At 43.2% G+C, this 23,654-nt stretch overlaps 1 protein-coding gene across 5 annotated transcripts in view; it reads right to left on the bottom strand.

Annotated features, from left to right (window-relative positions):
- Positions 1-23,654, bottom strand: part of VTI1A (vesicle transport through interaction with t-SNAREs 1A) — a 374,916-nt gene that overhangs the window by 106,514 nt on the left and 244,748 nt on the right. The window contains exon 9 of one of the 5 annotated variants that reach the window (XM_060286183.2): positions 21,557-21,589. The exons of the other annotated variants lie outside the window; for them this stretch is intronic. Within the exon in view, the coding sequence (XP_060142166.1) occupies positions 21,586-21,589 (4 nt within the window). The 3' untranslated portion in view covers positions 21,557-21,585. Of the gene's footprint in view, positions 1-21,556; positions 21,590-23,654 lie in introns of those variants that run through there. 5 annotated transcript variants of the gene reach the window in all.

The following is a 23,654-nucleotide window of genomic DNA, read 5'->3' on the forward strand; positions in this document are numbered from 1 at the left end:
AAGAAAGCACAAATATGCCAACAGGTCAGTTACCTGGGGTATCTATTAAAAGGGGGGCAAAGATGGCTCACGGAGAGCAGAAAGGATACGGTGGCCCAAATTCCGGCTCCCAAAAACGCCAGGCAGGTTGGAGAATTTCTGGGGACGGCCGGATTCTGTAGACTATGGATTCCAGGGTTTGCTGAGCTGGCAGCCCCATTGTACCCCCTAACCAAAAACAGCACTCCTTTCGTTTGGGGCGATAAGGAACAACGGGCTTTTGACCAAATCAAACGAGCTTTACTTTCAGCTCCAGCCCTAGGACTGCCAGATGTAACCAAACCTTTTCATTTATATGTGGCCGAAAATAAGGGCATTGCAAAAGGAGTATTGACTCAGAAATTGGGTCCCTGGAATCGCCCAGTTGCTTATTTGTCAAAAAAATTGGACCCTGTGGCATCAGGATGGCCCACCTGTTTAAAGATAATCGCTGCAGTGGCCGTTCTAGTCAAAGATGCTGACAAACTAACTTTAGGACAAAATCTAACGATAACAGCTCCTCATGCCCTGGAAAATGTAGTCTGTCAACCACCGGATAGGTGGCTAACTAATGCCAGGATGACTCATTACCAAACCCTGTTGCTAAACTCAGATCGCATCAAGTTTGCTCCAGCCACAGGACTCAATCCAGCCACCTTGCTACCTGATCCTGACTTGGAAGGCTCCACCATCATACATGATTGTCAGGAAGTACTAGCCGCAGCACACGGCAGTAGGCCAGATCTGATGGACCTGCCCCTCCCTGATGCTGATTTCACCTGGTTCACGGATGGGAGCAGTTTCCTGGAGGAAGGTAAGCGTCGAACTGGGGCAGCCGTGGTAGACGGAAAACAAGTCATATGGGCAGCGGCGCTACCACAAGGGACCTCAGCCCAACGAGCTGAATTAATTGCCCTGACGAGGGCATTAGAGATGGCAGAGAATAAAAAAGTAAACATCTACACAGACAGTAGATATGCGTTTGCTACCGCTCATATCCACGGTGCCATTTACCAACAGAGAGGGCTACTAATTTCAGGTGGCAAAGAAATTAAAAACAAAGACGAAATCGTGGCTTTGTTGACTGCACTCATGCTTCCTACTAAAGTCAGTATCATCCACTGCCCTGGACATCAAAAAGGAAATACCCCAATAATTAGGGGAAATAATATGGCTGACCAAGTGGCCCGAGAAATAGCATCGGGAGAAGTCATTTTAGGACTGTCAGATAAAGTTCCTGAAAAACCAGGCCGCGATGAAGAAATCATCCCGGCCACAACAAAAGGAACTTTGTCCCCTCAGCAAGCAGAATCCATGTTACAACAGATGCACAGATGGACACATTTGGGGACTAAAAAGATGGTAGCCTTGTTACAAAAAGCCGGGTACGAAACCCCTGGAATGACAAAATTAGCTGAACAAATTGTGCAGGAATGCATCCCATGTCAACAGGTAAATGCTCACAAAGGGAAACTTGAAACTGGAAAGAGACTCAGGGGGGACCGCCCAGGAACTTACTGGGAAGTGGACTTTACCGAAGTGCGTCCTGGAAGGCTACTGGGACTCCAATTGGTCCAGAAAGAAATATGGTCCCAACTCGCCAAGGCCTACCAACCGGGAACACCGGGAGAAACTCATCCTTTCCAAGTCGGAGACTCCGTATACGTCCGTCGGCATCGAACCCAGACGTTGGAACCTCGATGGAAAGGACCATACACCGTCCTCCTCACCACCCCAATGGCCATAAAAGTGGACGGCATCGCTGCCTGGATCCATGCTTCACATGTGAAGGCTGCACCAGTGACGGCATCATCAGGATGGCGGGCCCAAAGAACCGACAACCCTCTCAAACTCAAGCTTCTACGAACCTAAGACTTATAATTTTGGTTTTACTGCCTTTACTGACTGTAAATGATTTTAGCCCTCACCTCCCCCAACGTTTAACTTGGCAGGTAATTTCTCAGACTGGAGATGTAACCTGGTCCATTAGTCATACTGCACCCCCCTGGACCTGGTGGCCAGATCTTTTTCCTGATGTTTGTAAATTGGCTATAGGAGCACCTTATTGGGATACAGAAGATTCTCATGATATGAACACTGCCCCTTCCAAAGTTTCGGAAACTGATTGGTTTGGGCCGGGTTGCAAAAATGCAGGCAAAAGAATGATGCTTGGTATCCTCACTTTCTACGTATGCCCCGGGTTCCACCGCCCTTGATCTCTGAATTATAAATGTGGTGGAACTGAAAACTTTTATTGCAAAAGCTGGGGATGTGAAACTACCGGGGATACTAATTGGAAACCCACCTCAACTTGGGATTTTATTACGTAACGGCTAATTATTCTCATAATGAGGATACCGGACACCGGAGTAAATGTTCAGGAGGGTGTCATCCCCTTAAAATTTCCTTTAGTAATCCCGGAAAAAGAGATAAAAAATGGATAAATGGTCATTCTTGGGGCGTTAGATTTTACATGAGGGGATATGATTTAGGAATATTAATGACCCTTAAGCTAAAGATTGAGACTCCTGCTCCTATATCAATAGGCCCAAATCCCATACTTGGCCCCCCTTTGCTTCCCCCGGCCCCTTCAACTACGTCAACAAAGAATGAGGCTAATGAAACCTCTGGTTCCAAAGAACCCACAGTTAAGCCTGGGACTCCTCAGGATAGGATGCTTTCTTTGGTGCAGGCAGCCTTTACGGTTCTCAATGCTACAAACCCAGAGGCTACAAAATCATGTTGGCTTTGCTATGCTGCCCCTCCCCCTTATTATGATGCTATAAGATATAGCTCCAACTATACTAATTCTACCTCCTCAGACCAATGTCGATGGAAGCAAGAAGGGAACAGTAAATTAACCCTGTCCTCGGTTTTTGGAAATGGTACTTGTATAGGAACACCTCCCCAGTCCCATAGACACCTTTGTCATGATTTTAGCCTCCCTTCAGGCTCAGGATATCTTGTACCTCCTCAAGATGGATGGTGGACATGTAACACGGGGCTCACCCCTTGTGTCTCTTTAGAGGTTCTTAATACTTCAGCTGACTTTTGTGTGTTAGTGCAATTAGTCCCTAGACATATCTACCATTCAGACTCATCCTTTTTAGATAAATATGTAGGAAAAACAAAAAACAAAAGAGAACCTGTAACCCTCACATTGGCTGTCCTTCTAGGACTAGGAATATCTGCCGGGATAGGAACAGGAACCACAGCCCTCATACAACAACCCCAGTATTATGCAAGTTTAAGACAGGCTGTAGACATCGACCTTCGAGCATTAGAAAGTTCCATAACTCAACTAAAGAAATCACTCACCTCACTTTCAGAAATGGTGTTGCAGCCTAGATTTGCTGTTTCTTAAGGAAGGGGGATTATGCGCCGCTCTAAAAGAAAAATGTTGCTTTTATATTGATCATTCAGGAACCATTACCAAAACCATGGATAAACTAAGGGAACGCTTAGATAAAAGGCAAAGGGAGAGAGAGAACGAAAAAGGATGGTTTCAATCATGGTTTGATAAGTCCCCCTGGTTTACCACCTTAATCTCTACTCTGTTGGGACCTCTTATTGTTTTATTGTTGATTTTAACTTTTGGACCATGTGTTCTAAATCGCTTGATAACATTTATTAGAGAACGTATCAGTACTGTACAAGTTCTAATGTTAAGACAACAGTACCAAAGTTTACGAACAGAAGGTTGAGATTCCATGATTGGAATCAATAGTCACAAGAAAAAGGGGGGAATGTGGGACTCGAGGGACATTGTTCCAGCTAATGATTAAGAACTCTCCAGACAATAGGGGCTTCTTAGACAATGGGTGAATTTCCAGGATGTCCGGCCCCCTTCCGAGAAGGAGGGGAGATAACAAAATGTAAAAAAGGTGTCTGTCAAAGACCAATCAGACAGCTGGGGAGAAGGAGGGAGATAACAAAATGTAAAAAAGGTGTCTGTCAAAGACCAATCAGGCAGCTGGGGACAAGTTCCCTCTCTGGTCCGAGCCTAAGCCGGGACCAATCAGCAGGAGAACACAACCAAATCTATAATTTACATACGGGGAAGTGGGAACCTACAAAACTGACATATTCGCGCCCAAAAGGGTTCCTTCTTCGACCTCCTGCGTGAGGACCAAGGAACCCCGGTGCACCGGCCTTCAATAAACCTCTTGCGTTTTGCATCGACTTCCGACTCTTGTTGTTTCCTGGGCGAGTCGAAACTCCTAGGAGACCGCGCAGGTCTAACATTTCCACCTTCAAAATAACCCAGCTAGTTCATGTGATCTTCTAAGGAACTCAGTGCCATAGGTACAAATGGCTAGTGTTATTTTCATGCCGTGTTGCCAAGAAATATGTCAATGAGACCTGGGTCCAGAGGAGTTAAATAACTCATACCAGGCGACGCTGCTGGGGAGAGATGTCCTGGTGCTGGGGTTCCTGGATTTGAGGTCAGGATGCCCAGCCTTGACCCTTGAACTTTCTGGGGAGTTTCGGGTTTGCTACCCACAAAGAAGGTTGACGGAACTCTCCAGAATCACAGCCAGGCATGACCCTTGGCAGTACCATCGCAGCCCCAAGAAGGTACAAGTCCCCTTTCCAAGTCTTTGTAGAGAGTATTTTACAGGTTACACCAAAGGTGTCCAGCCCACGATTAGCCGATTTTCAAATGGAGTGTGGACCTGTGTCTTAATTACTGCACGTCCCACCAATGACAACATACCACACCATAGGGGGTGCTGCTCCTCCACTGTTTGTGACTTGTTAGAGGGTATTTTTGTATCGATCCCTTGGACGTGTGCAGCAATCTCTGCTGTTTTTCCTGTTACTTCTGTTGTGTATTTTGTATTTTGTTTGTTTTGTTTTGGGCCGCACTGCGCAGTTTGCTGGATCTCAGTTCCAGGACTAGGGATCGAACCTGGGCTCCTGGCAGTGGAAGTGCAGAGTCCTAACCACTGGACCACCAAGGAGTTCCCCTGTTGTGTATTTTGAATACGCTCAATGTCATGGAGGGAAAGTCTTCCTAAGATCCTATACAGTGATAGAACCTCTTCAGTTGTAAAACCGAGACAGTTCCAATCTTTGGGGATTAAAGATAAGCACTTTGCTTGGTATAAAAAAAAAGTCCACAATCAGTGGTAATTATCACAATTATTATCGCAGAAAAAGACGTGTAAGTCGTTGTTTAAGGCTACAAGAACAGCTTTATTTTCGTATTTTTCTTCCCAGAGGTTTAAACTGTTCAGGTCTGTTTGCATTCTTTTTGGTCTGTGCTGATAGCAACACATTATTTAAAGAGTGTTAGGAAAGTTGATCCAAGAGAAACATACGCTTTGAGTCACTGACCTCTTTAAATGACACCTTTTTCATTAATTATTACCTTTCAGTGATAGCGCTGTGGCCAGTTTCTAGCCTCTCTGATGGCTTATGTGAGTTTGAGGACAAAAAGCGGTCTGGAACCTTTCTAGCCAAGGAGCAAAAGAACCTCTCTTTTTAAACTTTTAAGACAAAAGCAAAAACAAACAAATAAACAGACCCCTAAAGGCCAGCGTGATTGTTAAAGCTGAGAAGCTAGACCTGGTTCCTAGACTAGCTTGGCCACTTATGAGACACACAATCTGAGTAAGTTGTTTCCTTACTTATAAAATGGAATAATAAAAACACTTATCTCTTAGGGCTATTGCAAAGGTTTTTAAAAATCCACTAACATAAAGGGCTTAGCCCATGCCTGGTACATAGAAGTGCTCTACAAATGGTTACCATAATCATGCTACTATCAGTAACCATAAAACTCCCATATGGGAGTCAGGGCATTGGTGCAGGGCATGTTTATTGGTAGATATTGATGGAGAACACTAGGGGTAACCAAAGTCCTTTTTACCCCCAATTCTGCCTCTCTTTATGTGTACATGGTATGATTCTATTTCTTCTCTTCCACTTCAGGGAATTCATTTGTACTTGAAAATAGTCATTAAGCTGAGCCCTTTGTGATATATGTGTTTAAAAAATGTGGTGGTGACACCTAGGGTTATCAGTTTTTTTATTTGTGGAGACAAAGGTCATTATCAGACTTCAGCACTTGTGTATTTTCTGGGCCCACATACTACGGACAAGCTCCTTTATCCCCTTAGTGCCCCACGCATGGTAAGTAGAAAAAATTTTTTCTTTTGTCTTTCTCTTCATGATATAGGGCAAACAGCCTGTGTTATTCTGAGAGGACGTTAAAAAGCAAAATTATTTCCAGAAATTTCTAGTTTACTTAACAGTTGTGGATAAACACAAACCAGGTGTCACTCTCCCACACGGACCCTTACACCATCTACTGCTGATTTCATCAACGGTGTGAGGCATTATCAATTTTTCTTCTTCTCTTGCTATTGGAAGATAATATTTCTGATTCTATTCAATTTTAAAAAGTTGAAGAAAGAAAGAAAGGAAGGAAGGAAGGATAGAAGGAAGAAAGGAAGGAAGGAAGGAAGGAAGGGAAGGAAGGAAGGGAAGGAAGGAAGGAAGATGGTCTGTCTTAAGCAGGGACTGGCTTCAGATCCTGAGAAGTTGTCCTGTGGTAAAATCCCTTTCTCTGGTAAGCGAGACAGCTGGTGACTTGGAGCCACTATGTCCCCTCGGCAGCTCGTTCACGTCAGACGTGCTACACAGTGTCAGGGCAGCTGCAAGGCATGCTGGGAGTGTGGCGTGGGCTCTTCTGGGGCCAGGCTTGTGGGGTAAGGTTGGGGTGGGGGAGGGCAGAGTCCTACTAAGGTTGGTTGGTCCTCAGGCAGCCTGGAGTCCTGAGAACTAAACGTGACCTTTCACAAGCCCACTTTTTAAAGAAAAGATGTGAGATTCCTTCAAAGAGAGGATTTTACTGTTCCTGGATCCTCAGGGAAGGTAGAAAGAGATGACAGGAAGGGAAAAATTGGGCACAGAGTACACTACTGTATCTTATTTTCTTTCATTTACAAAATCTTATTCTGAAGATTAAATAATTTTCTTCCCACTGTTAGTATTATTATACCTGTGACTGCTCTACTGCAGGGTGGTTTTTCCGCCCTGAAACTGGACCACATTTGTTACTATGACTTGTTAATTCATGTGGTCTGTACACTGAAATACAAACCATCCGAAAGCTCATGACTTCCACAGTGAGGAACAGCTATTTAATGTTACTCTACTTATTCCATGTTCTAGGAGACATTCAGTGAAGAATGACTGCTTATAATTTATTTCCTATCATATTTTCTTCATGTACGCAGCTTCAACTCCCTGGGGAACACCAGGATTCTTTTTCTGCAGGGTATCATTGGGGAAAGAAAGTGGCTTCTCTCTTAAGAGAGCAGTTTTGTTCTGCTCTGTCTTCTTGCAGCAAAGATTTACTGAGTGCCTACTGTGTGCCTTGTTCTAGGTCAGCGTGATAGAGGCAGATGATGGAGGAAGACGGGCTCAAACAACACAAGAGCACACAGAGCAAAAGCATTTTGGGTTCCTCTGCTGTTGCTTCTCAGACTATCTTAGACGAAGGAACAATTCTTGCTTCGGTGTTTCATTTCCAAACTTTCGAGGACTAATGGGGAGTCCTGTTCACATGACCAGACACATGCTGTGCACTTAACAGCGTGCACAATGGTTTACGTGCTGTTCGATGAGGCCAGTCCACTGACCACGTGCTTGGATGCTGTGGTAATGGCAAATGGCTAAAATGTTTTCAAATGCCTACTCTAGATTTCTCTACTTAACGACATCATAGGATAACGGCAAACAGTTCATGGACTGGCACCAGCAGTAGCTCTAGACCAAGGAAGGAATAATGTTCAGTGAAGCAATTTAAAGCCGGCACCCTGATTCCCGTTTTGTGTTTTTCTGCCCAGACCCCTGCTCCAACTGCAAATCCTGCAGCCTCCACCAAGCCAGTGCAAAGCAGGAGCTAGTCTGTGAAAACGAATTCGACTCCAAGATAGTCTGAAGTCCTTGAAGACCATGAGATTGTCTATAACATTTTGGGTGTATGTGCATTTTTCTAGAGAGAAGTTCCCTAGTTTTCATTGCATGTTCAAACGGCTATGTGGCCTAAAAAACGGTTCAGGTAAACTAATTTCTCAACATTTTTTCATTACCCAGCAACTCTAGTTAAAAGTTTTAACATGCAACCACCCATGATTCCCAGGAAGACACACACACCTGGGGGACTGTTGGTTTTCATGAAGCCTCCCCGGATCTGGTGACTGGGCTGGCCATTTCCATGGTGTTTCAAAGCACTGCTGTTCTGGGTTAAGAAAGTGACTAGATTTGTCTACCAAAGGCTGGAAATAGCAACAGGAGGTTAACTCTCTTCACGAAATTAAAAAAAAAAAATAGTCTGTGAAAAAAAGAATACAACTACTCTTCAGCAGTAGGGAAGTGTTCCCCACGTTGGCGTCTTAGAATCTCAAAGATGAGTGAGGGCGTCTGATTAGAAGGGAAGGATGGATAGATTGAGAGAAGAGGTAGGGTCTGGTTGGAGGAGAGGTGAGCACCGGCTGTTAATAAGTGTGTGTGGAGCAGGGAGTATCCAGGTGGAACCAGATGCCCCTTAAAGAACGGGAATAATGAGATATCCAGGAAGATGAGGTCACCATTCCAACACAAACGTAACGATTTTAAGAAGGAATCTACTCCTAGTGCCCAAACTGTGGTCTTTACTTACATGGAAAGGAATCAGGACTCCCCGTAGAAATAGTTGATTCCAGATTTAGGCCAGAAGCCTGGGGTACCTTATCCTGCCAGAAAAGACTAGGGGAATTAAGTTAAAAGGTGACCAGAGGCAACTAGAAGGGTCTCCCATTGATGAAAGATGGGCTATTTGAGCATCAAAAAGAGTAATGATTACAGTGGACTGATGCATATGAAATGGATAAAACCCTAAGTGTTTATAATGATACTCAACAACAAACAAACCTCATTGGTCACTTTTGGAGGTTGCTGGGGGCAATATTCTAAAAATTGATAAATAAATGGAAAGAGGCTTTTATGCTGCTTTTCTTGTATGAACTGTATTTCAGAGTAACCCAGTAATTGATAATAAGTTCTTCCATATAGAATAATAACTAATAAATGCAGAAAGAATGGTAGAATCGAGAATCTCCATTTTGTAACCTCTAATGGATGTAGACAGTGATTAAGTTACTAAAACTATTAGGCTAACAGGTAGATAGACAACTTCATAATGGTTGAATCAGGCTGACCACGTCTGAACCCAATGATCAATCTTGACATCAATAAAAGGTGTTATGCCTCCCGATGTGATAAAATTGAACCTGAATTTCGTTAAGTCTTCAGAGCTAACCACTAATTTACAGGAAGTATGGAGGGGAGAGGAACATATCAAACAGCACAATGAAGATGCAATAGGTCAAATACATAATGTGGACATTTTTAAAGGACAATGATCTGGTTTCTTCAACAAATAAATACCATAAAAACAGGAGAAAGGTCTGTAATAGATTAAAAGAGGCTTAAGGTTGGGTCAGTCAAATGCAACAGGGGCATCTTGTTTGGATCCTGATTCAAAGTACCCAGTTGTGTGTGGACGTTTGTAAAACAATTAGGGAGAACTGAACCTGGACAGGGCATGTAATCATTATTAAATTTGTTAGGTGTGATAAGGGTATTGCAGTTAGGTTTTTGAAAAGTTATGCTGTGTGTACTAGAGCTACATACTAAAATATGTACAGTTAAAATCAGATATCTGGAATTTGCTTTAAAATAGTATAGGAAAACAAAAGAAAAAGGGAAGGGAAAGAAAACCAGAATGGTTAAATTTGCTAACTGTGAAAGCTGGGTGTTGGGATATGGGGGTTCACTGCACTATATTTTTCTCTGTGTGTTGTATAAATTTCTGTAAGAAAGGTTTTTGTTTTATTTATTTATTTATTTAAAGAGAGAATCTCACAGAAAATAAAGCAAGTTCAGACAGGCGAGCTGATGAAAAACACAACACTTATCTGTCGAGTCTTTGAATTCATACCCACACTTGACCAAGCCCTGGCGTCTGAGGAAGCCAAGCACAGCTCACACAAGGGAGTTCAATCTTCCTGACCTCTGCAGTACTGGGTAACTAGATGCCTGGGAACTCATGGGGAGTGAGCAATTGTGCTGAGTCCACAATCCCCAAGAGAGGTTGGGGCAGTTGTCTGATTGGTGGGAGGGGATGGAGTCTTCCAGGATCTACTCTGGGAGAGGCAAGGAAGAGAACTCCAGTCTAGCATCCTCTTTGACCTCATTCCCAGAGCAAATCCGAAACTAGTACCAGCAGAACCGTGCCGTCTGGAATTCTATAATGCACCACTGGCAACACGCCACGGCAGAACTGTAGACGACTGGCATACTTAAGGCCACACACATCTCTCCTCCAGCTTTCTATCCTCTTACATGTTATTAATGCATTTAAAGAACTATAATGAATTTGGATTTGGAAGGGGTTTAGTCAAAGGTAATGACACCATACTTGATACAAAAATGACCTATTGAGACCCGTAATATCTCCATGCCAGCTTTTTTCAATTAAATGACCACAACTAGCAAACAACTATTAACATGGGGACTTTGTGGGCTACAAAGACATGCAGTGTCTGCAATGGTGAGCCACAAAACGCTTATAGAAGAAAAGGGGAAAAAACCCCCAGATTCTCACGTAAGTTTTTGAGACAAAGATGTTATTCAGCCTTACAATCCTTTGAGCTCCTCCTAGGAATGTTCCACCAACTTCCACAATTGCAGCTGGAGGCTGTCTTGATGGAAACTGTGTGTTAGAGAACCTGTAATATCCATGAAATGTCCACACTTGTACTAAACCCCAGACAGTAAGGGACTCTTGCTACTGTATCCGTAGTGACTAGAGCCACTTCAAATTATTTCAACTGAAAATTAAATAGAAACTATGCCTATCCTGCACTTTAATTTTTCTCTGAGGCTGTCCCACACACCCTAATTGTATTCACCTTTTTTGCACGATTAGCCACGGACGCTGGTGTTTGGAGCCATTGCTTCCTATTGAATAGCAACCATGCTTTCTGAACTGCAGGTCGCATGGTTTAGCAGGGTGGGCGGTTAACTGAGATTACCCTGAGGATTTGGGAGGTCAGCCTGCCATACATAGTGCATGCCTTTCCCAGTTATCCAACAGAAACCCAGCATCACCCTTCAGTCCAGGCCCCTGCTTGGCAGAGCTCTGGCCCGTTCTTTAGAGCTGGATCGAACTGCAGGAGGTTACCTGGTTTAAGCCTCAGCTCCCAAAAAAACTTGCTACAAAACATTCCACTTCATTGGAAAGTTCTGAATCTGAGGCAGTACGCTGCTGCTAAAGTGGCTGAAAAGCCTTTAGTTTTCAAGTAAGGTCGGGTCCGGTTTGCAACCTTGTGTAGAACAGACTGTTTTCTCAATAGGTGCTTAGCTCCTATGCCAGGAGCACTACTGCTACAGCGTCCACTACTAACAACAGCAAAACAACACGATGATGACGACGATGATTGTAATATCATAGTATGTCAAGTTTTTATTTCCTTTCCGGTGTTTACCTTAGCTTTTATCATATAAGTAGCATTATTATCTCCATCAACAAATTAAGAACCTGAGGCACAGAGAGATTAAAATAACTTGCCCAAAGTCACAGAACTAGTAAGTGGACAAAGCCAGCCTGTCTGGCTCTAGAGCAGCAGCGTGAATCACCGTGAGATGCTGCCTCTAACCATACTTATGAGCTTTGGCTCTAAATTGATTACCTGAATTCCAAAGAGCAGCCAAAATTACAAAGCAAATGTCCAGAGTTTGCCTGAGTTTATGCTTACACCCGAGTAGTTCATCTTAACCCTGGTTTCATAGGAGAATCATCTGGAGAGCTGTTAAAAAATACTGACGCTGGGAACCCACCCTGAGAGATCTGGATTCATTTGGTCTGGGCTGGGGCCTGGTCATCAGTGTTTTTAAAAAGCTCCTCAGGTGATCCTCATGTGCCACCAGAGCTGAGAACCACTGGGTGAGACTGACAAACATGTTTCTGAAGGGCTTTGTGAAAATAAAAAATAAAATTGACACTGCTGCACACTTTCTCTCCCTCTTCGATAATCACAAAGGACAATGACATATTAAAGGCTCGTATTTAAACTTATCTGAATATGGAAGCTTTGCTGTGCTGACTGTATATACACATACACGGGAACTGCTGTTCTAACCATTTGGAAACTAGTAATTCAAGTTGATAAATTTGGCTGCTCTCTTTTAAACAGAAGACCCTGTACCTTTAACTGTGCAGGATAAGAGTTTCTCAAAGTTTCTTTCTTCAGTAAGGATACAGAGGACCTCTTAAACCAGCTTATTCTCTTAACTAAGAACAAAGACCCACAATCTCACAGTTGGAAGGGACCGTAAGTGCCTTCTCATTTCTCTTGACAACAGCCACACACACACACACACACACACACACACACACACACACACAATGCAGAAACCCCTTTTAGAGCATCCTCCCAGATGGTCATCCAGCCCTAGCTTGAACAGTTCAATGACAAGAGACCTCACTCCTTCACAAGACAACACACTGCATTGTTGAGCAGATCAAGTCTTCTTTATACGGCCTCAAAATTGCCTCCCTATAACTTCTACTTGTTCATGGCTCTGTTGTTGCCTGGAATAATGGCGTAAAGTCTTCTCTTCTTTCAAATGAGTGTCCTTCAGCACATCATTAAGGCGGAGCATGGTACACTGGAGGGAACACAGGGCTACACAGGAGCCAAGAGACTTGGATCTGAGATATAGCTCTGCCTGAGCCATTATGAGCGCAGCAGCTAAAGCCCTTCAGGCCTTAGTGTCATCATGAATATGACAACTCCATCACAACAGAGAAAGTGGTCTTGCGTAATTGTAAATATCAAATCAAAAGCGTGAGCCAAGTGCTTTGCAACTGAAAAGGACTCCAGAAATATGTTATTATATTAGTAGATCCTTTCAGGTACTGTATTTTTATTCTCGAACAATCCTTCTGTCACTTGAAACTTACATTCTATTTCCAAAGTTAGGTATATTAGTGCTGCTGAATAACTATATTAATGATGGGAAATGATGCTCCATGATGCCACCTATCGGTTACTTGCGTCAGTGATTTAGTGACCAGAAACAAAAGGCTCTCAAGATGGCATGGGTAACAATGTGTTGATGCTGTCTTTTTGTAAAGACCAGAGGAAACAAAACCATGAACTTGGAATCAGAAGGTTTGGGTTAGAGCCTGCCATTTACTATGTAGCTGCCATTCACTATGTAGCTGCCATTCAACAAGCTAGCTAACCTGCTTCCCTACACACAATAGGACAGAAAAATAGTATCAATCTTATATGTGTTACTGTGAGGATAAAATAAAATAGTATGTGTTAAACACCCAAAAATAAATATTGTGGATTCTAATTGCAGAGCAGTTCACCATTTTTTTTTTTTAAATCAGTAAGAACCCATTTGAAGAGTGTATTATTTTCTCTCTAAATTAAATAGAGATGTTCAGTTATCTGGATTCCACCTGCATAGTTCTATATCTATCATTAATTCTCTGCGACCCACATATTTCACCTCTTAGGCTCTCAGTTTCCTAATCTGTAAAATGAGTTAACTGGACAAACTGATCTTTAAGCCATTTTCTAGGTATGACTCTGGGACCACCAATATCTGATATATTGCTAATCAAATTGAAAAAAGTTTCAGAAGTAAACTGATTCCTGAGAGCAATTCAATTCTTCTATAACCCAGAAATACTACCATTGTAAAAACAATGTCTTCAATCTGTAAATTTGTTTTGAAAATTACTCCCTTTAGGAAGATATATTTATTTCCAACTTAGTTCTGCTAGCCACATTCCTAAGGTGAGGTAACAGAATTTTAAAAAACTCAATAAAAACAGACATTTCTCCAAAGAAGAAATACAAATGGCCAATAAGCACATAAAAAGAGGCTCAACATCTTAGCCATTTGGAAAATGCAAATCAAAATCACAATGAGATAGTTCCTCACACCCACTGGGATGCCTGTAATCAAAAAGACAGACAATAACAAGTGTTGGGGAAGATGTGAAGAAATTGGAACCCCTTATACATTGCTGGTGGGAATATAAAACAGTCCAATCACTTTAGAAAACAGTTTGGCACTTTTTTTTAAAATTTATTTTATTTTTGGTTGCGTTGGGTCTTTGCTGCTGCACGTGGGCTTTCTCTAGTTGCGGCGAGCGGGGCTTCTCTTGTTGTGGAGCACAGGCTCTAGGTGTGCCGGCTTCAGTAGTTGTGGCTCATGGGTTCTAGAGCGCAGGCTCAGTAGTTGTGGCACATGGGCTTAGTTGCTCCGCATGTGGGATCTTCCCGGACCAGGGCTCGAACCCGTGTCCCTTGCATTGGCAGGCGGATTCTTAACCAGTGTGCCACCAGGGAGGCCCCATTTGGCACTTTTTCAAAAGTTAAACTTACATATGACCCAGCAATTCTACTCCTAAGTATACAGCCAGGAGAAATGAAAACATATGTCCACACAAAAACTTTTAGGTGAATGTTTACAGCAGCATTAGTCATAGTAGCCAAAAAATAGAAACAACCTAAATGTCCACCAATTAATAAATGGATAAATAAAATTTGTATATCCATACAATGGAATATTAGTAGGCAACAAAAACATACGAAGTACTGACACATGCTACGACATAGATGAAACGTGAAAACCTTATGCTAAGTGAAGGAAGCCCAAAACAAAAGACCACATATTATATGATTTCATTTATATGAAATGTCCAGAACAGGCAAATCCACAGAGACAGAGAAGTTGTTTAGTGGTTGTCACGGGCTAGCGGGACATGGGAAGTGACTGCTAATGGGTACCAGATTTCTTTCTGGGGTGGTGAAAATGTTCTAAAATCGATTGTGGTGATGGTTGCGCAACTCAGTGAATATACTAAAAGCCATTGAACTGTGCTCTTTAAATGGGTGAATTGTATAATATGTAAGCTGTATCTCAACAAAGCTGTTAAAAACTCAGTAGAAGCACATAATCATTAAATTATAAGGATCAAGGATCAACTCAATTTAAATCAAAGTGCAAAAAACACATGTGTTTGTATAATAGTATTCTACGTGGATAACTGCTGTATATAGTCAACTGCTTTAAACCCATTTTTGCATTTGGATCATTTTTCAAGGCGGAGCTGAAATTTAAGGAAGTAAATTGAATAAACAAGGCTACAGCAGCACACAAAATCTACTTCTTTTATTTTATGCTACCCAGGATTGACTCAGCGGTGTAAAATGCCGTTTAAAAAAAGAATGATGAAATTTGAATGAGAAAATGTATTTCATCGTGGAAGATAAAAGTCTTTCCTTCTCTACAGTGAATACAGGTAATTTCAGAAGCAGCAGCTCCTAATTATTCACTGCTGAAAAGCTAAAAAAAGGTTCGTATTGAAAACAGTGACCTCCAGTTTGCTCTGTGAATGAAGGCAGACACAAATTCTCATTTTCCTAGAATCCTGGTTGATAACTGAGTTGGGAAAAGCATGCATTTCTTCATTACAGTGCAGTCGACTGTTCATTTAAATAACAATAACCTGCATAAAAGTCACAAAAGCATTATCTAGCAACTCCACTGTGTTGAAATGCATTATTAGTACTAACAATGCCAAATAGAGTAAATAAATGACTGTCTTCTTATTTTCAGCATTATTCCTGATTACTTAGCTTTATGAAAGGTTAGCATTATTATTACTGGTGCATTCAACACCTTGGTCAATATTGTTTGCTTGGATAACTCTTGAACTGGAAGGGATTTTAAAATAGAGCTATATTCTTTTCTAGGTTATCCAAGGGTGAAAAAACCCCTCCAATCCAGTGCTCATGTATCATATATTTTTAACAGAAAATATTTAAAGAACTCAACTTCTGTTCACTATATATGTGTAAAATCTAAAAGCCCTCATTAAGATAGCACACTTGCAATAGTACTTATTTAAAAATGTAAAATTTACATCAATAGTTTAACTTTACATCAGAAGGTTTCCTACCAAGAACATGCTAACGCTTCAGTTTTTAAAGTTCCTTAAGCCAAAGTCTGGGCCCTTTTTTTTAAACTTTTTTCTTTTTTTACTCACGGAGATATCCTGTACTCCACAAAACGCTACTGACCAACCCTGTTATAAGAGCACCATCAATCTATCCAGTGAACGGCAAATAAAAAGACAGATTTGAAATCATTCACTCCTGACGCTCAAGTTTGCTGTGGTTAGATAAGAAGGGGCCTCTCAGGGAAAGATATGAGCAATATTTGGATTTAATAGTGCCTGATTAAAAAGAATGAAATGATACCATTTGCAGCAACATGGAGATTATCATACTAAGTGAAGTAAGTCAGAAAGAGAAAGACAAATACCATATGATATCACTTATAAGTGGAATCTAGAATATGACACATATGAACTATTTACAAAACAGAAACACACACACAGACGTAGAGAACAGACTTGTGGTTGCCAAATGGGGGGTGGTGGTGGGGGAGAGATGGAGTGGGAGGTTGGGATCAGCAGATGCAAACTATCATATACAGGATGGATAAACAACAAGGTCCTACTGTAGAGCACAGGGAACTATATTCTGTACCCTATAATAAACCGTAATGGAAAAGAATATGAAAAAAATGCATAACTGAGTCACTCTGCTGTACATCAGAAACTAACACATTTGTAAATCTACCATGCTTCAATAAAAAATAAAAAACAAAACAAAACGAGTGCCTGATTGAGGTAGAGCTTCCTTGAAGATGGGGCAACAGGGTATATATGCTTATAAAGTGTTATCATCATAAGGGGAACACCACACACTAGAGTGACTGACTCTCATCAGACAATGGAGGTGTTTTGGTTCTTGTGTGTGCACTGAAGCCTTGGATTCTGGTGTGGAAAGGGAACTAGAAAGCTTTCGGGCAACAGCAAAATGAGTGAATTAATATTTAGGTAATTTAAAGGATTACGTGAGCAGAGGAAAATGTTCTTGGAGGGCGTGTGGCACATTATATTTTCCTAAATTGGTGACAAAATATTCCCATCCCACTGATTTTCCACAACCGTGCCACCCCTGCCTCAAGGGGCGGAGCCTATGTCCCTTCCCATCGAAACCTGATGGGCCCTTGTGACCGTCTTGAGGAAGAAAATGCAGCAGAGGTGACACTGTGTGACTTCCTAGGCTGGCTTTAAGAAAGGCCATGCGGCTTCTGCCAGTCCTGCTCTTGGGACTCATCTTTGGGGGGTCTGAGCTGGTAAGCCCGAGGCTCCATGCCGTAAGGAAGCCCAGACTAGCTCATGTAGACAGACTACATGGAAAGGCCTCGAGATTAATAAAGCGGTAACGGGAGAAAGTCCCAGCCAGTCTCTAGCTACTCCTGAATCCTCTCTCTTCCCAACTGTTCCGGTTCCAGGCTTGATCTGAAGATGGCCTCATGAGACATCCTGAGCCGGAACACCCAGCCAAGCCGCTCTCCATTCCTGACCCACAGAAATTGTGAGAGATGACAATTGTTGTTCTAAGCCGTTACCTTTTGGGGTTACTCGTTACACAGCAACAGACAACTGGAAGAGGAGGGAAGGAGACCCAAAAGGAGAGTCATATCGTAAATAACACCGAGGGCATATGTCATTTGGAGCCAAGGCTTTCAAACCATGAGCTGTAGACACGCAAATAAAAGTAACGGAGAGGGCTTCCCTGGTGGTGCAGTGGCTGGGAGTCCGCCTGCCAGTGCAGGGGACACGGGTTCGAGCCCTGGTCCGGAAGATCCCGCGTGCCACGGAACAACTAGGCCCGTGCGCCACAACTACTGAGCCTGCGTTCTGCAGCCCGTGTGCTGCAGCTGCTGGGGCCCGCACACCTAGAGCCCATGCCCTGCAACGAGAAGCCACTGCGGTGAGAGGCCTGAGTACCGCAGCGGGGACCCAGCACAGCCAAGAATGAATTTAAAAAAAAAAAAAAAAGTAATGGAGAAAGACTCCTTCTAAATCACCAGGTAAAACCCCAACTCACTCATGATTCAGAGCTTATAACTTCTCAGCAGTGGGTCAGTGGCCCCTCTTCCTGGAATCTCTGGATTTTCCACGCGGGGGAGCGTAGGGCAGCAAGGGGTAGGACGGAACTTGCTCTGAAGCTGCATTTACATGGCAGGGGCAGCCCACTTACTCGGGCAGTGGTGGCAAGGGGCTCATGAGATGGGTAGGGAAGCTACAGCCCCTCTAAGGGACCCACTGATTCCCACCTCACCTTTTTCACTATTCAGTAAAACCGAACAGTTTGTCGCTTCCGAGCACAACGTATCATTTTCATGCCTCCATTTCCCAGTTTTCTCTTCTTTGGTTAACTTGCACTTACTCTGCAGAACTCAGGCTGGGCATCACCAAGCCCAGGAAGGCCGACAGGGCTAAGAACTCCTTGTGTACCTCTACTGTTATATTTACATTTATAATAAAATTCCTGTTTAGGTATGCTTTCTTACTACACTGTGTACACTGAGAGATGGATATAAATTATTTATATTTGTATCTTTAGGGCCTAAGGTCTGCCTCGTCACAGTAGCTGGTGCTCAATAAATGTTTGTGGAAATGAACATGTAAAAACAAGTTGGCTTCAAAGGACGAAGCTGAAGACAGTGTCTCCATGCATTTCAAACATCCCATGGTCTTCCTTGATCTCAACTAGAAATCTCTCTCTGTCCTGTGAACTCTCAGGAAAACACTGCATCAGAATTTCTTTCACGTCACCTTGGACCCTCACTCTCCCTACCTCCCACCTGGGGTCCATCTCTTTACCCTGGACCACATTACGTGGATTCCTGTAAGATCCCCCTTCCAGATGGTCCACTCCACGGGGGCAGGTTTCTGGGCCAATCCCCATCCCGAGTGCTGAGAGCAGCACTTCCTATGCTAGAGGTGGGTTTGGTAAAGCAGTGTGCCTTCCCTGTCTCAGTACACTTACAAAGTCATTCCTGACTCTGAAACCTCTTCCCTGGGGTTAGCAACTCTGCCTCTGACAAGTCTGCAAATGCACTCGTCTTACATATGTTCAACAGGCGACATCAAGATGGGCTCAAATGATGTGGCAGGACAACCTGCCCAAGTCCTCAGAAGCTTGAAGTAGGTCATCCGCAGGAGCAGTAGCTTTTCATCTACCCAGCAGGTGTGTGTCATCAAATAAATACCATAAAATGTCTTTCAGCCAGGAACAAACATCTGGCGGGGAGACAGAAGTACACAGGCTCACTCACTACAGGTCTAGAGGTCTAGACGGAGAGCGTGAGATATTTTTTCTTAACATACGGAAACCAGTATTTTAACTAACAAGAGGGTTTCAACCCCACTATTTATTGTCCCCCTGTCCAATCACCTGCCCCATCTACTAGTTCCAATTTTATAACTTCATTTACACAGGTTTTAACAAAGAGTATCCCTGAAACCCGGCACCACAGAAACACATTTTCCATGAGACGCTGTGATTTAAAAATAATCATAATGATAGGTAGGCTAATTTGGTTTACTTGAGACTATCTTTCAACCCCTCCCCGCCTTCTAGCATTTAAATTAGTCATTAGTGTATCTTCCTTCTTTTTGCTGGGAGAGTTTCAGGAGATATTAAAATTCAGTAATTTGTGATGGTTCATTTTTGTAAGATTAGGGAGAACTTAACAGTATGGTACAATTTGTTCTTGAACATCCTTGAGCCTACCCCATCATTACATGCCAAATTACCAGGTATCATTGAACCTGAATAGAAGAAAAACACACATCTGTGGTTTAACCCAACTTCAAAGTCATGGTTACACTTTAAAAGAGGAAATATTTGAACTCAAATGTGGATATGTTTTGGATTTAATTTTATGTACATTACTTATAATTCCCAAAGCCAAAGATAATTCTAAGAGAACCATGAACACAGTACACGTCACGTGAGATTGAAAAAGTTGGCTCATAATTATTTCAAGATGAATTGTGTAGATCAATACAATTTTGTACTCACACGAAGGATGTCCACTAATATTTTCTGATCTCATAGTGTTTGCCAGACACTCAGATATCATTTTCCTGACTTTATTGCACCTGAGCACCACCTGAGCTAGTATTTACTTAACTGTTTTCTGTACATCAAGTTGAAATTGGCCTTCTAAAGAAAAAAAAATTCACCTCCTCTCAAGGAATAATAACAGTAAAACCATGAGTTTGATAGCTACTTAAATTTGTTCTTTTGGACAAAAACCGGGTTAAAGTAAAAGCTGCCCTGCTCAGAAGAGGCATGACAAGTGGCTGATCCCTCCACCCGATAAATGTTTATTCAGCACCTACTACGTGCCAGGCCCTCTTGCAGACGCTAGGGTTATAGCAACAAGCAAAGCAAAGTTCCTGCTCTCACGGAGCTTCCTTTCTATAGACGTAGATGCTGATAAACCAAGAAGTATACAAAGCAATTCCAGGGAGTGACAAGTGCTATGAAGAAAAATGAAGCAGGGGAAAGGCACAGAGTGACGAGAGGGGATCTGGGCAGAGATTCAAGACAGCATGGAAAACAGTGGGCTGTCCTAAGCAGCGGTAAAAGTCCAGAGTTCATGATATTACCTGCCTCTGTTTCTACTCTTATAAAACTCGGTTATGTCCCAAGATTAAGTCTTAGTGTAATTTACCTTCCTCAGACTGCTTTCCCCGGAGATTCTCTTTCATGGGCTGCTTCCACTGGGGATTGCATTTTTGGGACAGACCGGCCCGGGTGGGGTTACAGTGAGGAGAGTTAGGCCATCATAGGTGACAAAGGTGCTGGGGTGGGGTGGGCAGGAAAGAACGGAAGAAAAGAGCTGGGCACCACAAAACATGGAGAGCATCAAAGACCTCTTCTGCCATTTTGCCCCTTGCCTTATGGTAGCAACCTCTTGGGAAATTATTTCATATGCCAACCTTGGCATATAGACATGAGTTGTTCAGGACTACTGTAGCATTTTTTTCCCCATTTAAGCTGAAAGAAGCTGGTAAATATGCTTAGATATTTCCTTAAAAATCTGACTCTTGCTTTATCACTGAAAACATCATCGACACTCTAAACGAAACATATTAATAGAAGCATAGTCTGATTTGTAAATAGACGTTTCACTTTGTCCACAATAGTTACTTAGGCTCCTTGGAGGCTGACTGCAGGATGAGAACCCAGCTGGTATCAGGTTTCAGACAAGGAGAGCTGAGTTCTTTTTTTTTTTTTTTTTTTTGGCGGTACGCGGGCCTCTCACTGTTGTGGCCTCTCCTGTTGCGGAGCACAGGCTCTGGACACGCAGGCTCAGTGTCCATGGCTTACGGGCCCAGCCGCTCCGTGGCATGTGGGATCTTCCCGGACCGGGGCATGAACCCGTGTCCCCTGCATCAGCAGGCAGACTCTCAACCACTGCGCCACCAGGGAAGCCCAAGAGCTGAGTTCTTAAGGCTGATGGACGCGACTGGCTGCAATCCTGGCTGAGACTTGATAGTTGTGTGACTTTGAGCAAGTGACTGAACTTTGCTAAGCCTCAGTTTCCTCATCTGTAAAAGAAAATAATAATGCCTCCCTTACAGGTTTGCTCTGAGGGTTAAATGAAATGAAATGAGATAATGATTATACAGCACTTAGCATTTCAGTGCTCTTTAAATAAATGGCAATTAAGATGACAACAGCAATCATGACAATAACGATGATTAAGAAATCATATGCGGGACTTCCCTGGTGGTGCAGTGGTTAAGAATACACCTGCCAATGCAGGGGACGCGGGTTCGATCCCTGGTCGGGGAAGATCCCACGTGCCGCAGACCAGCTAAGCCCGTGCGCCACAACTACTGAGCCCACGTGCTGCGACTATTGAAGCCCGCGGGCCTAGAGACCATGCTCCGCAACAAGAGAAGCCACCGCAATGAGAAGCCCGTGTGCCGCAACGAGGAGCAGCCCCCACTCGATGCAACTAGAGAAAGCCCGCGCAGCAACGAAGACCCAACGCAGCCAAAAATAAATAACTTAAAAAAAAAAAAAAGGAAATCATACGCAAGGTTCTCCAGTTCTTAAACTGAGAAGGAAAGTCCTGGTCTCTAGGTTCCTAAGAGGCTTAAGTAATAAGTGAGCACTATTACCCTACTGGGCTGGTGAGTGCAGCGCAGTGGTCAGAGAGAGACAGGAACTGGGGAGGGAGGGGTCATCCAAGTAGACCATGAGCTCAGCCTCCAAACCCAGAGGTTCAGAAGGGGATGGGAAGCGGGGGCTATTCCAGGCAGTGTCAGGTAGACATGGAAAGAGGCTCCCTGGAGCTAGGACACGGGTCCCGTATCACGAACACGAGATAGGAGTTCAGTGGAACTAAACTCCTGAGTTGACTGGAATGTGTCCCTCGCAATCTGGGCGCGGTTGTAGAGGCCTCCTCATCTTAGATGCACCTTTTGCTCCATTGAATTTTAAAGGTGCTCAACATCTGTCACCCCAAATTTAAAAACAACAAAAGGAGAGCACATCCTGCTGGTCTGAATCCATTAAATCTGCATACGGCACAATGAGACGCTGTGTAATCAAAATCCCTTGACCTGGCAGCAGTCTTCATTAGCAGCAGAAGGAAATCAGTTCATGTTTGCGGGAGGGAGGAGTGGAAGTGAAATGCGAGTGGAAAATCGGGGCGGGGCAAGCCTGTCCCGATGCCAGACTTTCTTTATAGGACACGCGTTGCACTAAGCACAGCTTCTTTAGAAAGGGAAGTGCCTCTCTGCTCAGTTTCACATCTCCAGCCCATTCGTTCTTTTTCCTTTCTTCCCCTCTGGATTATACCTTTAGTTGCATTTATATCATTTAGGTGGATTATATCATTTAGCCCACAGATAGTTACTGAGTCCTATTGTGGGCCTAGCAGAGAAATCATTAAGAAGATGAGTTATTTCCAGGAAGACTTTGATTTTTGTAACTCCACAGTCCACGAGCTTTTGCTAAAAATACATGTTGCTTCTGTATTGGTCCAATCAAAGGAGGTATGCAAGAATAAATTTAAGTTGCTGACTGGCCAGCTGGATATAATGTGACACCTACCACTTTCTGGCTGGTGGTAGATCACGAACAGAGAAGCAGCCTGGGAACCAGGAGGTTTAGGTTTGGTTACTAATTTGGTGACTCATTCAAATGTTGAAGGAGTAGTGAGGGGCTTCCATTCCCTACATTGGACTTATCTTACTGGACAGCTATGAGGACTGCTCAAGCGATGCTTGTAAGTGATTTCTACTTCCCTGAGAGTACGTGTCAGATGTCTTCAGCTGGAGAATGGACAGAGAATTGAATAGGATAAAGAGGCACAAGGATTAAAACAGAGAACCACAAAGAGGCATCTGGATAGCAGGAAGGACTGAAATGACGCCTGCTTGTGTCGGTTTCTCTCAAACTGTAGCCTCCATCAGTTTGGAGAATTCATTTTCTGTTGTTGTCCCAGAGGACAGCCTATGAGCTGTGAACGACATGGCAGAAAATAAATGACTCAAACAGTCATCACTGTTGCTGGCTGACTCCCCATCTTGTTCCCCACAGGATATGAAGTGGTTTACATGAACCACACCTGTTGTTTGTGGAAGGTCACTGGTCTTGGAC

Source organism: Globicephala melas, chromosome 16, assembly GCF_963455315.2.
Source record: "Globicephala melas chromosome 16, mGloMel1.2, whole genome shotgun sequence".
In the NCBI taxonomy this organism is placed as follows: Eukaryota; Metazoa; Chordata; class Mammalia; order Artiodactyla; family Delphinidae; genus Globicephala; species Globicephala melas.